General features: G+C 40.4%; 1 protein-coding gene across 4 annotated transcripts in view; it reads right to left on the reverse strand.

The window, feature by feature from the left end:
• Positions 1-5,433: 5,433 nt before the first annotated feature.
• The window catches only part of LOC111140903 (CDC42 small effector 2), a 116,800-nt gene continuing 104,813 nt past the window's right edge, over positions 5,434-17,420 (reverse strand). For 3 of the 4 annotated variants that reach the window (XM_022493155.1, XM_022493154.1, XM_022493156.1), the window contains exons 4-6: positions 12,170-12,271; positions 8,196-8,312; positions 5,434-7,798 (exon numbers count right to left, since the gene is read on the reverse strand). In XM_022493155.1, coding sequence (XP_022348863.1) covers positions 8,214-8,312; positions 12,170-12,271 — 201 coding nt within the window. In that variant the 3' untranslated portion in view covers positions 5,434-7,798; positions 8,196-8,213. Of the gene's footprint in view, positions 7,875-8,195; positions 8,313-12,169; positions 12,272-17,420 lie in introns of all 4 variants that reach the window. The other variant, XM_022493157.1, reaches the window with a different exon arrangement.

Here is a 17,420-nt window from a genome sequence, read left to right on the forward strand (position 1 = left end):
TATTGAACCATTCTTGCATTCTAGGAATACATCTCCCCTGGCCATCCTGCATAATCCTTTACAGTGCTATTGAATTCTAGTTGGTATTTTTTGAGAATTTTGTGCATTGCTTTCTTCTTGCTGCCTTTAAGGTTCTCTTTCTTTGACTTTTGATAATTTCATTATATAGTTTACCCTTGAACAATGTGGGGCTTAGGGGTGCTGACCACAACCCCCACCCCATGTAGTCATACATAAGTCACATACAACTTCTGACTCCCTCAAAACTTAACTCCTAATAGCCTATTGTTGACCAGAAGCCTTACCAACAACAGCCAACTAAAACACATTTTGTATTATATATATTCTATACTGTATTCTTACAATAAAGTAAGCTAGAGAAAAGAAAATGCTATTAAGTCACCAGGAAGAGAAAATATATATTTGTCTATGTTCATTTAGCTCACTGAGCATACTTAAGACCCTTGTGGTAAGTCAGAGGTCTGCATTTTTTAAAGATTGATTTCTAGAGATCATTTTGTTCTTTGAATGAGCCATGTTTTGTTTTTTCTATGGCTTGTGATCTTTTGTTAAGATTTTGGCATTTGAGAAAGTAGCCACCTCTCCCACTCTTCAGAGACCAGGTTCATGCAGGGGAAGACTTTGACTCATCAGCCCAACCGAAAGGCTCATGGTCCTCTCAGATCTCTGCTGAGGAAACATCTTGCCTGGGACCACATGTGGGCCTCTGTTTCAGTTCCTCACATACCAACTGCTTTTACATGGTCTCATTTCCATTAAAACTCTCATTCCTGCCCATTCTCAGGAGACTTGAATTTTTCTATTCCTCTGTCTGTGATTTCTTGTCCACAGCCATCCATGGGTCTTCACACCACCTGGAGTTCTAACCCACTACCGCACCGGTGCCTGTAGTCAGCAGCCTTCAGCCTGCCTTCACCCGATACCATCATTTCCAGCACATTCTGAGTCAGGCAAGACAAACCAGTCCCCAGGCAAGTCAGAAAGTTACAAGCAAGTTTCATTCTTCGAGTCCCAAGGGAGAAACAGGATTGGGTTGTTTCCTCACCACTGAGGTGTACTGTACCAGCACAGGGTGGGACAGGGACACCTCAAAATTTCTGACCATTTTGAGTGTGGCCTTTTCTGTTAGGTGTTCACTTGGTGCTGCAGCTTAGCCGATCGCTAGCATTCTCACACAGCTATTTTGGTCCTCTAGTATTTGGTGTGTCGGGGGGCAAACAACAGCCTGGAGCTTCCTACTCTGCCATCCCACTAAAGATATCTCTCTAATATCTGCTTAAAATGTAACGTTATTTTGTTTTATATTATTAAGAAATTGGTAGTATAAAGAAAATGAAACCCAAATAGGATAGACTGGAAGTACTTAAAAAATAAGTCTCCATGTCCACTTCTAATATTCCATTCCTACTTTTACAGGTCTTTACATTTTGAATTCTTCTGCAGGTCACCTCCTTAATTGTAAATAATTTGGCATAGTTTAATTTCTTCACTCATCAACTTTGAATGCTACAAATGACTTTATGCAACAAAAAAGGAGACTTGCAATAGACTTCCTTTTCCCTCATTCCAGTTATGGTTTTATTTTTACATGTAAGTTTCTCTGTTTTTTAAGTAAGGTCTGCACCCCACATTGGGCTCAAACTCATGACCCCAAGATCGAGTTGCATGCTTTAGCGATGGAGCCAGCCAGGCACCCCTCTTTTGTTAGTTTTAGAATTAAATGTTTTCCTAGTTGTGAGATACAACTGACATAAAACACCGTTGTTTATAGCCATAAAGGGGTAAATACTTGACGCACTCCCAGTACGTACATGAGAGATTAGCACTCTGCGCTCTCCCTGTCTTTCCCCGCCACCATCTTCTGAATGTGGTTTCCAGTTTTCTAAACTGTACTTTGTGTTCTGTGAAAGTAGCTGTCTTTTATGGTTTGATTTTAAAAGATCTGAATCCTGTGGTGATGTACCTGTGGGCCCTCAAAGGCAATTATTTGTAACTAAACCTGTATCTCTCAAATGACAATTTTCTTAAATTTCACTCAGAACTTAATTTGCATGGCTGACGCTCTTCTAGGGGCCTGACTTTCATGTGTCATTCACTCAAAAGTCTGTCTTACCTTCAGACAAGTTTTTGGTTTATACTAGAATACCAAGAATTGTCGTTTTCGCTTCCTGACAGTACATTTTTTCTCACCATATTACTGAGATCGTCTCCGTTCCATACCATGGTCTCAGCACAGTGATGTTTAAAATGCAGCTCTTCTCCAGTATGCCCGGCTGTTTGTCCAGACCATGTCTCCATTTCTGACCTGACAGAATTTGTTTGGCTTCATGTCTGCACCCCAACACTAGAATGAAAGCTCCTAGAGGGTAAAGGAATTTGGTCTGCTCACTGCTGTAGCCCCAGTGCATAAACAGCGCGTTGGGCACATAATGTGCAAAAAAAGATCGGTGGATGCACCAATCTTGCAGCTCGTAAATGGCATCTATTTAATGATGTTTCTTGGGACCAGTTTTCCTAAAATCTTCCTGATGTCTATTCTTCTTTGGATAGATTGCTGTTTAGGTCAGCCTCAGATGTCAAAGTCCTGAGATACCTTTAAATCATAGTACTTAGTGTGTTCCGCTGGTCCTTGCGGAGCATACTTTCCCGGGTGTATTTTCAGAAAGGGGTGTGGCATAGTTTCTGACTGCTTGCCTGTTCATCTTTGTTTTACCATCTCACCTCCTTGAGAGTTTGGTCTAGATAGAATATACTCGTTCAGAATAATTTTCTCTCACCAGTATGTGTAAAGTAGTACTCCTTTATATACTAGAGCTCACTGCTGCTACTCAGAAATCTGATAATCCTCACAAGAAATAACCAGAGAAATAATTTCCCAGAGCTGGATACACATCTTCCAAACAAAAGGTTTATTGAACAAACTGTGAAGTGGGAAAGTATAAATGATAGTTTTTTTTAAAATTTCAACACACAAAGCAGGCAAAGAGCATTTCTTTTTGATATTCCCTCTCCTTCAGAGCATCTTCCTTGCTCAGCAGAGGCTGAATCACTGGAATCTTCCATTTCAAGTTCTCATCCCTCAGATGACCTTACAGGCTGGTTTTTTTTCTGAAATGTCTACCTGTCATGTTAGTGTCCTAGGGGAGGATCAGTTGTTTCTGTTTCTCAGTTGCAGTTGTACCTGACCCCGAGAGGCTCCTGGCCTGCAGCCTCGGCTCCACGATGCACACGCTCCACGCTGGAGGTGGCCACATCTCACGAGGGGCAGTTGCAGTCACTCACCTCCTATAGCTGCGTGCTATGGTCTGAATGCCTCGCCCCCCCAATAGTTCATGGTGAAATCCTAACCCCTGCAGGTGACATGTGTCATGAGCGTGTCACTTGTGAAGAGATGCCGTATGAGATTCCTAGCCCCTTCAGCACAGGAAGATCTGAGGAGTCTGCATCCTGGAGGAGCCCCCCTCACAGGACCACGCTGGCTCCCTGATCATGGACTTCCAGCCCCCAGAACTGTAAGAAGTCAACTCCTCTTGTTTATAAGCTGTCTGGTCTGGGGTATTTTGTCCAAAGAGCCCCCACAAAGCTACTATCCAAGCAGCAAAAATCAGATATAAGCAAAACCAGAAATGAAAATGTTAATTTTCATGAAAATGAAAATGTTAATGTGACAAAACAGACATTATTGATAACTTGAGAATTGGAATTTGGACTCTGAGTGCTTATGCTCAAAGCATCAATGACAATTCTTAACCTCTTGTCTGCACGGTTCTGAACAGTGAAACAGTGATGTTTCCAGACACCCAGAAACCTCAACTAAAATGTCTGTGGACAGTGCCTGAGTGTGCTGCTGCACAGAATCGGGATCTAATGTAAAGAATCAGCTCAAATATTTGAAAGGCCCAGATGGTATAAAGGAGGTATGTGTTGAGGCAGCTGAAACTAATAGATGAAGAAAAAGGTGATCAGGTGAAGCTCTGAGGAATTTTAAATAATAATCTTTCTTGCTGATCCTTGAACAGACCAAAACCAAAAATAAAAACCCTTGCTTGGGAGTCCTTTCTGGGCCCCCAGAGCAGGCTATCATGCATTCACTGATCTAAAGTTTCCACACAATTGAGTTGTAAAGGATCCAGTGGAGTGTGGGTTAGAGTTGGCCAGCGTCTTCGCTCTGCGGCTGTCACCTGGCTGTCAGACTCCCATCACCTGGCCTTCAGCAACAGGAGCACACCCTTTCCCACTGCTTGTGAGGCTCCGGATCAAACATCTGGCTCTCCTTATTCTGATACTAGCTTCCTTCCTTTGGGCATCAAAGGGCAGACAGAAATTGTTAAGATGATGAGACTGGAGGATGAAGGTTGGGGTTACACGCAGCCCAGAGGCTATAGCTACCTGGCGGAAAGCATCAAAAACAAAAAAAATGAAAAGTGAATGTGCTAAAAATATAAAGTCTGAGCAACATGAGTTGCTTACTGGTTTAAGTTTTATTAACCCCGTGAGGAATGGAGACAATAAACCTAAGGTAACCTTTCCTTTGCTTTCTTTGTAGTGTCCTCAAAGCGTATTTTAAGCAGAGGGTAAATCATTTCCTGTCAGTTTTGAAGATTTTTGCATTTCCACAAGTTTTAGCAAATTCCCAGCTATGTCTCTAAAGCACAAAAAGTAGGATAGATCTATAAAAACAGTTTATCTTATGAACCCTTGTGCATTTTATTCATGTCCTTTGAAAATGTGCTCAAAATAGAATCCTGATAAACCACTATCAGTTTCTTCAGATACTTTAATCAGGATGCCTTATTCTATTTTATCAGTTGTGGAAAGAACTTCACCTTAACCAAATTACCTCAGTCTTTGGCCATGAAATGACAAATGTTATGAAAATTTTTTGAAATGTTAATATTTTTCCCATTGATTTTTCTACTTTAGAACCAACCTTACTTGGCCCATCTCCTAATACAGCCAAACCTACGGCCCAATGCACAAGGTTCCACGCAGTGAGGAGTTTCTAACTGGATGTACTTGGTGAATATATCCATATTCTTTGTCCAAAGCCAGGGATTCTCAGCTGTGGCACTATGACATTTGGGGCTGGGAGGATGCTGTTCTCTGCACCACAGATGGTTAGCAGCCCCTCCTGCTGCCTACTCCCTCCCACCAGACAGCCCCCATGCCTCAAGCTGTGACAACCCAAACTGCCTCTAGACACTGGAAGTTTTTCCTGAGGAGCAAACTGTCAGCTACCTCCAAACTTGCTGTCATGTTGGAAATGGTCCATACCTGCCCAATATGGTAGCTACCAGCTTTTAAAAAGGGATGGTTTTGCAGGACATTAATCTTAACTGAAACTATAAGAATGCTAAAAATACCCTGTGAGTGAATTCTAGTTGGCCTGAACTAAGAAAGGAAAAACCAAACCAGGATGGAAAGAAAACATTTATTGAATCAAAATCAATACTTCCTTTTAATATCTACAAGCCAACACTGAATGAACACAATGTACAAAAAAAGTATGCTTATATTATAAAAATATGTCAATTTTATCTTCTGGGTGCTGAGCAGAAGTCATTTTAAACAAAATCAAGGCAAACTTACTTGCTCTCTATAATGAAACTGCTATAATTTAATAACAAAAGTGAAAGCTAATATATACTCACAAAATATCTTTAAAGGCGATAATGCTGCATTGGATTTCTTATTGGCACCAACTTCTGCCTACATCATGGGAAAGCACCTCTTGTAGCGAATGCAGATCACTGACAGAATCCATGGCATTGGTTAAACCTTCATTCAGTTTCCTGTGCACTGAATGTTAGCATGTATTTCAGCAAAGTACTAACAGTCAATCCTATTACTTTAGATTCAATTTTAAAATAAGACACATGGCCCAAGATTTACAATCCCACGGATGATGTGGGGAACTTGCCACCCTTCACTATCTTCAAGCCTCCCTAAAAAATCTGTGTTTAGGATTACTGTGTTAAAATTTTTTGTCATTTCTTCTTGAATTTATTGGCACCTTCCCTCGGCATATGGTCTTGCACACGGGGTGGCTACTGCAGGTTAGTTACACACTCAAGAGCATAGCCTTGGGGTCACCACGGAGATATGCTCCGGAACTCAGTGAAGTATTTGGTCCACACAGAAGATCTTGATTAGAAAAAAGAGGAGTAAAACAAATCAGGAGTTCAAGACAAAAGAAGCGGGGCTCCCTGTACGAGGAATCCTGGAGTTATAGGACATATATAAAAGTTCTACTAATTTTTAAAGTCAAAATAGACTAAAGAGCATCACTATGGACAAGGCCCAGAAAATCCAATGTCTTGTAAGACCTTGGACAAAGCACTATCCATGGCAGGACACAGACTCTGGCCGAGAAGAACGACATGGGTCCTCAGCAAATGCCAGAACGCAGTATACACACCATAAATTAAGCTGCAAACGGCCTTTTTTTATTAGTAAGCATGAATGTTTCCTTGACAGATTCTCTCTGGGACTGACACCTATGAAGCCTCCAACTGTTGAAATACAAGCACTGAGGAATCCAGCGCCTCACTGCACATGTCAGTTCTATTCAGAAGCACCACTTTCCTGGTTTGCCTTATATAAGCTATTTATCCAGTTACCTGGTTCATAAGAACCTGGGACTAAGATGCAAAGAAAATAATTACTTACCTAATTTCTTAGCTGTCTACATATTCACCTAAGTCCCATTTGCTGCATAAAATATTAATCCTACTAAATGTAGTTAGTCAGGACTGCACTGGACATAGGATTTAAACAAGAATACATACACCACGCCCTCACAGAGAAGGGAAAGTACTTACAGAAATATCCGAAATACACATCATCTATGAAGAATAAAGATTCTGGAGCCTGAGCAACACCAATCTCCTGACAAATCACCATATAGATTTCTTCACTGGCAACAATTCGGCCAAGTCACTCTATTGCTCTGGGTTAACTTCCACTGCCCCAAAACAGGTTTGAATATGGAAAGGCCACTGACACTGCAGTTAGTAGTACCGGCCAGAAGTTAATAGTGGAAACACATAGATCATCATATTACAATAAGTCAAAACAGAGTGAATACACAGTGAGCCTGGACGAGGGCCTCACCACAACACTCTGACACACAACCACACCTGTTCGCAAATCACAGGTCCTCACTCTCAGAATAAATACATCGAACATTTACAACTGAATGAACACCTTATGAATGCCAGATTTTAATTATAGAGTAAGCTACAGGTTACCTTTGTGTGTGTGAAACTGATATGACTTGGTGCCACAGCTAACCTCTGTCTAACAGCAGCAGTTACCCTCAGCCCACAGCAGCAAAGAAACACTCATTTCTGGGCTCCCAGACAAAGCAACTTCATAAAGCATGCGGTATCTATTCTGCTCAAGTTTCAAATGAATAAAAATGATCATTGTGCTTATGGATGTCATACCTTCCAAAATATACAGAAACAGTGACTAACAATAGCAGGTCCTACCTTACCAACAAACTCATAAGGCAGAGGGCTGGAGATGGAAATAGAAATGTTTAAAATGGGGGGGGGGGGATGCAAAATAGTGCTAGCATTCACAAAAAAAGATCATGCTAAGATCAGATCCATAATTGATAAAAATGAAGCCACGATCCAAAGTCCGTGAGTCCAAAGGCATGCATGCCAGCCGAAGGAAATGCAAGGTTCATCTGACAACAGCTTCTTCAGAGCAGAACAAGAACGTCTCACTGGAGAAATCACAACAGGGTGAACAAGATGCCATCACACTTCTTTTTTGTATTTGAAAAGGAATCACAACAACAAATTAAAGAGGAGTGAAAAGAGAAAACACAAATTCACAATGACCTATAAAACCAAAAGAAAAATCCAAATTATTTTTACACTTTGATGTTTAATTTGTAAAGTTTATCAAAGATTTCTCAATCATGCAGTCTAAAACATCAAGGTACTTCACTACACAGGACATTCCCCAAAGTATCAATACTCAAAATAGTCATTTCATTCATGTTTAAAGGACACTATCTGTCAAAGGCTCCTCCCCACCTGGCTGTTGGTCATGAGGAAAACAAGTGAAAACTACTACTCAAAGTGCCTACAACCAGCCCGTGAAACCCTTAGCAGGGTAAAATATTTTGGCCTTTTCCAGCATATGACGCAGATACTCACAGGAGACAGGACTCGGGGCTATCCAGCCTTCGTATCCACAAGTTGCATCTGCACACTGGCAGACATCCCACCCCCGTAGCCCCCCTTGGACTGCATCTGGTTCTGAATGGAGCTAACCTAAAATAAGACAAAAACAGAACCAAATAAAAAACTAGGGACAATGCAACTGATCCTGGTCTCAACGTTTTAGCCAAGCAGTTTTGAGAAGGATCCTTTCTATAGAAAAAATTCTGTTTTTATAGACTTAAATTTCTGATTGCCCTTAGGGAAATGGTGAGGCTACTAAAAACACATTTCAGGCTTCAACTCCCTCTCCCCACTTAGCAGTGATAAAGTAACTGTTTTGTGATTCACAATGTACTTGGTAACATTTCAAAAACAGAAGTATACAGAGCAACTCCAGTTCTTAATTTACAGACACCTCGTTCACATACATGATCACCTCAATTACTGAGAATCAAATAAAAATAAATACAAATGAAATTAGACCAAAGATAAATTTTCAAAGGTCCCATGTGATAAAACTAACATAACTGATACAGCCTTAAAGAATCCAAAGACTTGGACGGTAGTCCAGATTTATTCATCTATAGTCATTGTAACCTGGGTTAAGTATTTATCCTCTCTAAAGATCTGTGAAATAGTTAACATGATAATCTCTCCTCCCCACCAAACAGGGCTATTTTCTGATGGCCTGTAGGATACCGAACTGCTGGGTTCTTCTTTTACTTGGTGGAAGCAAAGGCAAATGAACTTATCGGCAAGCTGAGAAGTGCCCTTAGTGGACCAAAATTACTCCAATCTTAGTTCATACCAACTAGCAACAAATGGTAAGTACAGAAGAAGAGAATCAGGCTAGATTGCCAGAAAAAGGAGCAGTGAGAAGGTGCTGGAGCTACTGACTGCACAGTGCTGAGGCCGAGCAGGTGTGATCTGCTCGAAGGGTCCCTCACCTGTCCATGGTTCCCTTGGGGGACAACGGATGGGAACAACATCCATTAATTAATCTACTTATCAAATACTTACTGTGCACTTGATAGAAAATATGCTGTGTGAGGTATTTTCAACGGCAATCCTGAGTCAGTATGTTTAAGCAAAGGAAGTAAGATCTGCCTATTTTCTGAGCAAGGCAGGTTTAAATTTATTCTAGTAGAAAAGCAAAATATAAAATGTATACCTTCTTTAGAATCCAGAAGGGTTTCACTGAGAAAAATCTTAGGTGGAACATCCTACTCTAATTATGGCCTTATCTATATTCACATTACTCAAATGACCACTTCAGTTAGAAGTATTTAAAAAAAAAAAAAAAACCCTGAAATCTATAGGCCTATTTATTTTCAGTAACCTTGCTCAGTCTGAGAAGGCTACCAGTATAAACTATCTGTTCAAAGTCATTTCCTGTTCCTTTCAGGTAACCAATTTTGTGGCATGAACATGTTTCTATGCAGGTACCAAAAATTCCCCCACCTAACATGTTACCCTTTTCTAGGCATTTCAGAGCTATTTATAAAAAGTAACATTTTTGTGTTTTTTCCATAGTGCATTCATAATGTCATGCTGATTCTAGGCAAGAAAAAAACTGGTTTTCCTCCAAAAGTCAATTGTTCAATCTCAAACAATTTGGATCTTCTAATGGATTATTTTTGACTGTGTATATATTGTATTTTAACACAACAACACTCTCTTATTAAAAGAGTCATGGGCGACGTGGATGGAACTAGAGGGTATCATGCTTAGCGAAATAAGTCAATCGGAGAAAGACAACTATCATATGATCTCCCTGATATGAGGGAGAGGAGATGCAACATGGGGGGTTAAGGGGGTAGGAGAAGAGTAAATGAAACAAGATGGGATTGGGAGGGAGACAAACCATAAGTGACTCTTAATCTCACAAAACAAACTGAGGGTTGATGGGGGGGAGGGGGGTTGGGGGGGGGTTATGGACATTGGGGAGGGTATGTGCTATGGTGAGTGCTGTGAAGTATGTAAACCTGGCGATTCACAGACCTGTACCCCTGGGGATAAAAATATATGTTTATAAAAAACAAAATTTAAAAAAAAAAATTAAAAGAGTCATGGGATCTATTTCTAGTATGAAAGATAATCTTGGGAAGAATAGTGTGTTTAGAGGAAAAGAGACACTCCCCCAAGTCATCTGCCCCTTCAGGAATCCAGTGCGGCCAGGCCATTCCATTTGCACAGAGCCAAGTACCTCATCCATGCTGCTCAGTTCTTAGTTTGCCTTAAGTTAGTCTATCCTATTTCTGCAGATAAACCACATTTATGGTTTTGTCTCACTCTGTGCAATATTATTATTGCACAAAAGAAAAGAGTTCTCTCACCAAATCAGGCTCATATCTGTGACATCTCTCCACTGATGTCACCTGCAGGAACTCGGGGATTCCGTAACATTGACCCTAACACACCCGCTCAAGCAGCAGCCTGGAACCGCGTGTGCGCATCATCACACAGACAGAAAACCTCTTGGAGACACAGTGGGTTCTAAAAAGCTCAAACACTTCATAAAAACACCTAGTCCGTGAACAGAGCAGGCTGCCTGGACTCCGCAGGAAGACTAACAGCAGAGGGCTGTCTGGAACCAGCTCTCAGCTGAAGCCGCAGACCCGGATGCCCTACAGGAAGGAGACTGTCCTCAAGCTCTAGCTACGCTGCTGGCAATGAGCGTCCCCCACATCCATGAAAAGCTCCTAGTGCAGACAAAATGTCAAAGAGGAATTTTTAAAGAAATCCTGAAATGTGTATAAACAGTATTTTAAAAGTTAAATACCATGAACTAAAAATTTCATTCTGGAGTTTTTGAAAAATGTGAAATGGGGAAGAACACATTTGTTAAGAAAATAAAATTCATGTATAATAAATTTAAGCCACTCGCTCTACTTGTATGTGTAATAATAACCCTATTAACAAAAGCTATAGGTTCTCATTTGATCTTTTCATTTCATGCTGAGCCAGGAAACAAAGCTACTGAATTGTATTGTGACAGTAACCTGACACCTCTTACATTTCCACAAAAGCAGTTGAACAAAACAAAGTATTTTTCCTACAGATTTAAAACAAACAAGATGTTTCCTTTCAGGAAGCTACACGTTATCCCTTTGCTCACCTAGTAACTGATGCGACAAACTTCTTGCTGTATCCAGGATATATGATCTACCTATTTTAAAAGTCTCTGAGCTCTTATTAAGTCTTTTGTCATTTCTGTCCAGTAAACAAGTATACAATGGATAATTCTATATTTATACAAGCCTTATTGTCTTTCTGGTTCTAAACACTTTAGAGGTCATTTAAACACATCAGTTTACTTTACATTTGGGGGAAAGAGGCTCGATACTTTGTAGCTTATTACTTTAGGACAAAAAGAAGGACTCCCTGACTTGAGAGTGCTTCTCTTACAGAGCACTGTTTTGTTGGCTGAACATTAAGGAGTACACATGTTCAAGTGAGTAAATCTAAATTATGTTTTGAAATTCACTGAAATCTCTATAAAAGATAGCAAATATATACAAGTATTTACATTAATTATGAGTAAATCACAAACATTCTAATATCAATAAAAGGCTAGTCTTTTATAAGGTAAATGCAATAAATGTTTGCAAAAGGCAACTTAATTGAAGAGAGAAGAAATTAAATATTACTAAAAGGATGACATTCACATTCCTTTGCAAGGAGTCAGGAGAGCCAAAGGGCTATAACTATATATCATTGTAAACTCAACTCCTTTTCAGTATTTTTTCAGGTGAAAGGTAGAAATAAAGGCATAGTTTAGCAAGTTAGAGGAGAGATTAATTTTCCACTGCTCATTTTCTTCTTTGCTCATATTATGTATTTATTTATATTCAGTGTCTACAAATTCACTGAGTGCTGTATAATCTTAAGGAATGTATGCAGCTGTCATACAGGTGACCTAAGTCTACACCCCAACACCCATTTGCATCTTCCACCAATGCACTTACTGAATTCATTCCACTGAATAGGTCTCCCGATCCTACGTGAGCCGTGTGCACAAAATTTGTTGGCTCGCCAATCATACTTCGGTCAATCCGCCGGCGCCTTTTCTAAAATACAGGAAAGAATGTGTTGAGAAATGTCTTTATTGGCAACATGCTTATTCTGTTGGGTTTATTTACTGCGGATGAATGATTTTAATGACCACAGTACAATTTCCCCAGGACATCAGGATCCCAACATCTTGGGACTATCAGGATTACTTCAAGAGAGACATATGCGCACGCACACACACAAAATGACTGGTAAAGCAAAACAACAGGTTATCATTTAGAACTTAAAATACATTATTTCGCTTAGCTTTGGCCACTGACTTATTTGTATAATAACTATTTGGGTTTTACTGTTTCAAAAGAGGTAACTGTAAAATTATCACCAGTGACCCTTATGCTTAGCGAAGAATACAGTGTGATTTGAATAGAACATTGATTTTAACATCACTTTCTAGCTTTCATTAACAAACTGACATTATTTTGATTATTTTTACTTAGATTATACCCCCACAACCATTTCACACTGGAATGAATCAGCTGCTTTGTTTGGAGGAGATGAACAGTCTGTTCACTCTCCTCTGGTCTGAGATGGCTGGGAATGAAACCCTATCCAAACTCAGTCTACTAGGCTGGGGCTTAATGACCCCTCCTAATTTCTGCCAACCACCTCTTACAGGGTACAGAATGCTGTTGTCACAGTAACTTCTGCTACTAGCTGTAATCCTTGCCCCACCAATATGCGCATTCTCATTAGAGGAAGTTCCTTATCCTACTGTTTCACTGATCATGAGATCTTTCCAGAGACAAAGGTTATCTTAAATCAGTCCCATGTTTTCCATGACCCTTTAGATACTGTGATCTGAGAGGGGACACTGCACAGATGGCTCAGTGTCCCAACACCATTGCTGCTACTTCCCTTTGAACAATATACTCCAGAAATTACACTGTGTCTACCTCAACTGAAATGCTGGTAAATCCTAAACATTTACCAAGACAGACCCAATTAACACCACCTCAGGATTAAAATATAATCTTCTACAAAGCTACAAGAATGGGGAGCTCATATATTAATTTCAGAAGCCAGCATACATTGTTTGGCCACCCTCTAGCTTTACAGACGCCATTTAGAATTCCTTAAGAAGCCCAAGTTTTTCCTTAGAAATATTTATGTTCATGCAGAGAGTGGGCTCTCTCCAAGTTCGCTAGTTTCTCCATCAGGTGCGTCCCCTGGCAGGTGGTGTCCCTGTCTATCTGAACACAGGCATTCCTACATATTGGAAAAGTTTTTTTCTATTATGTTTTTATAACATTCCTTGTGTTCATTTGTGCAATTTGTTTCACTCTTAGGTGAACAGTAGATTGTGTGTGAGAATGTGTGTGTGTGTGTGTTTGTATAATCTTCCAATTTTCTGGTATTTTTATCTAACATTTTTATTTCTCTTTATAGTTTTGCTGTATTGAAAACTAACTTTAGTTGATCTTCTTCAGAAATCCACAAATTTTTCTTACAGACCACGACGTAAAGAGGCCATTCCATGTGTTGTAGCTGCAACTGCATGGTTGTCCTTGCAGCATGAAAGCCACTACACACAGTGCACAAACAAAGCAAGGATAGCTCCATTTCAGTGAACATTCATTCACTCTCGGGAACGGGGAGCAGATCCCAGCTCTAGAAATTATTTTTTTTAGCAGGAGCTACATCAGACTATTTTTCAATTACAGTTATTTTTTCAGAAGCTCTGCTATGAAATTACATCACTGCAGTATTTTTTCTACTGAGAATTTGTATTACAGGTTTCCATTTTCCCTCTCAAAATGCTTGACTGTATGAATTATGGTCTGTAACAGTAGGAGCAAAATATTCTCATTCATTTACTTCAAGCCCCTTTTTCAAGGGTTGATAAATTCATTCTTTTGGGGCCCTTCTCCTTAGGATTCTAGAAAAATTTCAGGTTAAGAAAGTGTCAGAAAACCAAGAGAGGATCCAGAACTTTTGTCTATGTTCTTCAATTGTTGTATTTGTCAGCACAAGGCACGGATTTCTTGCTATCTCTATCTTACTCACTGCTACTTCAGGTGCCCTAAATGTACCTTAGACTCCATGCCCCTCAGCACAGACCTGACACCCACAGCATCCTTTGACTAGGAACACCCATACCAGCAGTGTGCTGGTTCCCCTGGACTCTCAGTTTATCTGTTTCTACCCAGTCCATTCAGTGTACTTCCCCTTCACACTATTCTCTTCTAAGATAACACAGCATAAATGAGCCATAAGAAGCAAAGCTACCTTCTCTTTTCTAGGAGTAAGATAAGGAAAGAAGATGCTAATAGTTTTGTGCCTATTTTCTTCTTGGCTAGTACTGTTACCGTCCACTAAATCTGCTTTGTTAGAAAGTTGTATATCCAGGCACATAAATGTTATCTTCACCATCAAAAATATAAGAATTCCTGGGCCAGACAAATTGTTGGGGTTTCTTCCCCAGTAAGGCCCTTGACTGACAGAAGGACTTCTAGCTTCTTGGCACTCTCCACAGAGGAGGAAAGGGTGGACGCCTCCAGTTGAAGAAAAAGGACAGCAGTGAAGTTCCAGGGGCTAATGGCATCTATGGGCCTACAGACTCTTCCTCCTAAGGCCTTGTGCAACTCACTCATAGGTCAGACAGCTCCACATGGCTCAGCCGGAGGGCCCTCTCATGCAGGTTAAGGGATGGGAACATTTCAGAGAGTAAGATCTACTTTAAGAACACTAGGAGTCTTGACCATCCCTTGCCCTATGAACATAGAGGAGAAACTCCTCAGGTTCTAACTTCATAATTTCCTCTGGAATGGTGTGTTCAGGGCTTAGCAAAAGGCTACGCTTAGCCCATATCTCCACACTAAATGATTTATTCTAACAACTGAATTACTGAAGGAAGATGTTGGGAGAGAGATCATCACCAGGTACTACCCAACTCCCCAGAAATGTTTCCTCAAAGTAATGAATGGATCAGGTGGTTAATCAAAATCAAAGACTAAAACAAACATTCTGAATACTAAGGAAGGACGTTCAACAGAGACTACTCTCATACTGAAAGTGAAAGGACAGATAATTTGTAAATCTGAAAACAGTGAATACGTTTTAACTTCAACTTCACTGAATTAAGAGGCTTTCCCCTTTGATTTTGTAAGGTTTCTTTGTGCTATTAATCTAACATCAATTTATAGTACAGAAGTTGAAGGTTTCTTCCCTAATAATACGACAGGTTTTGTCGTTTTTAAGATTTATGGTGGGGGGGAGCAGTGAGAGAAAACGAACGGGGGAGGGGCAGAGGGAGAGGGAAAAGCAGAAGTTAGATGCTTAACAGACTGAGCCACCCACATGCTCCATGACAAGTTGGTTTTTATTTTTTTTTTTTAAAGATTTTATTTATTTATTTGACAGAGAGATCACAAGCAGGCAGAGAGGCAGGCAGAGAGAGAGGAGGAAGCAGGCTCCCCTAGAGAGCAGAGAGCCCGATGCAGGGCTCGATCCCAGGACTCTGAGATCATGACCTGAGCCGAAGGCAGTGGCTTAACCCACTGAGCCACCCAGGCGCCCCGACAAGTTGGTTTTTAAAGTCCAGTCCACAATATACAGCTGGCAGGAAGGCTGGAGGAGCCAAAGAAGTCATCACAGTAATGTTGGTGGAAAGAGATTATTTGGATTCAATTACAGCAGCTGAGGTGGAAAGAACTAGGTAGATTTAAGAAGTAAGGAGCAGCGTAAGTTAAGAAAGATGCACAGATTTCCCATCTGAGAAGAATGTACACAATTCACAGGGGCAGGTAACACTGGAAGAGGGCCAAGCTTTAGGAAGATGATGAAAGCGCTTAAGACGCACTGACTTTGAGTTATGTCTGAGACATCCAAGTAAAGTTATCAAGAGGGCAAGGTGGATACATGGATATAGGATTCTGACAAAAGAAATCAAGTCTCACCAGCACAATAAAGAAGGAAAGTGCACCCCACCATCAAGTGGAGAAAAATTAGCCATCAAAGGAGGCTTAAAAAAAAAAAAGCCTGAAAGGAAGGAGGAAAATCAGGTGTGTGTTCTCTTCAAGGTGTCATGGAGGGTTCAGGCAAACACAACTGAAAGCGGGTGAGAGGTCAGATAAAGACTGAAGAGAGTGCCTATGGAGGGGTAAGAGTGGAGGACTTCTGAGGAGCCGTACGAGTGTGCAAGAGGCAGGAAATGGAACATCGAACACAACTGGGCACAGTCTGGCCATCTATCTGGATAAGGACAAGAAAGAATGGGCTGAGCTGAAAAGAGGACTTAATTTTTCCCTTTAAGATGAGAAAGACTTGATCTAAAGGTTAATTTCTGGTAATATCCAGTGAAAGAGTCTGAAAGTAAAATGATCATCAACATGGTAACATTCCAGGGAGGGTACAAAGGACAGATCTAGACACAGGTTAAGATGTTCTTTGGGTTTGTATTGTAACACTATTAACCTAGATGCTAAGTATAATTACATATTTCAAAATACAAAAATGTACTATTTTTCAGTCACTACGGACACTTAAAAAATAGGACACTTCTGTGGTGTGTTGTATTAAGAATACAAGACAGAGACAAGATTTAAATCATGGGCAAACAAGGGGAATTCCAGAGTTGGGCCTCTGCAAAGAAAAACAGGAAATGGTGCACTCACTCTGATGCGTATTAACTGTTGTCAGTAGCAGAGTCATCGTTTTTCCTGGAAACACACTCTGCTCTTTATAGGGTACTCTATTAAGACTGTCAACCTTCTGAATAATTCTTGCCATCCTTGAAATACTATTATTCTACATAAGGTCAAGGATTTTAGTTGGGTTAGGGATAAGATTAGAGAAAATGTCTCTTCATATTTACTCAATGTCAATGATCCCTCAGTAAAGTGGTTTAATCTTAGAGATACATAATGAAAATTTCTTTTAAGATATCATTTTTAAGTAATCTTTATCCCCAACATGGGGCTCGAACTCATGACCCGGAAAGCAAGAGTTGCATGCTCTACCAACAGAGCCTGCCAGGTGACCCATACTGAAGTATTTGGGGATGAAATGTAATGTCCAGAATTTGCTTAACATTCTCCAACTAGGGGAAGGGGTTGACAGTATAAGAGGATGCCCTCCACTGACAAGTCTCTGAAGCTGCGTGCTCCGTACATGGATGGGGGGGGGTCTCTTCCCTCTATTTCTGTG

Source organism: Enhydra lutris, unplaced genomic scaffold (genome assembly GCF_002288905.1).
Source record: "Enhydra lutris kenyoni isolate GAN:26980312 unplaced genomic scaffold, ASM228890v2 scaffoldscaffold5, whole genome shotgun sequence".
Lineage (NCBI taxonomy): Eukaryota > Metazoa > Chordata > Mammalia > Carnivora > Mustelidae > Enhydra > Enhydra lutris.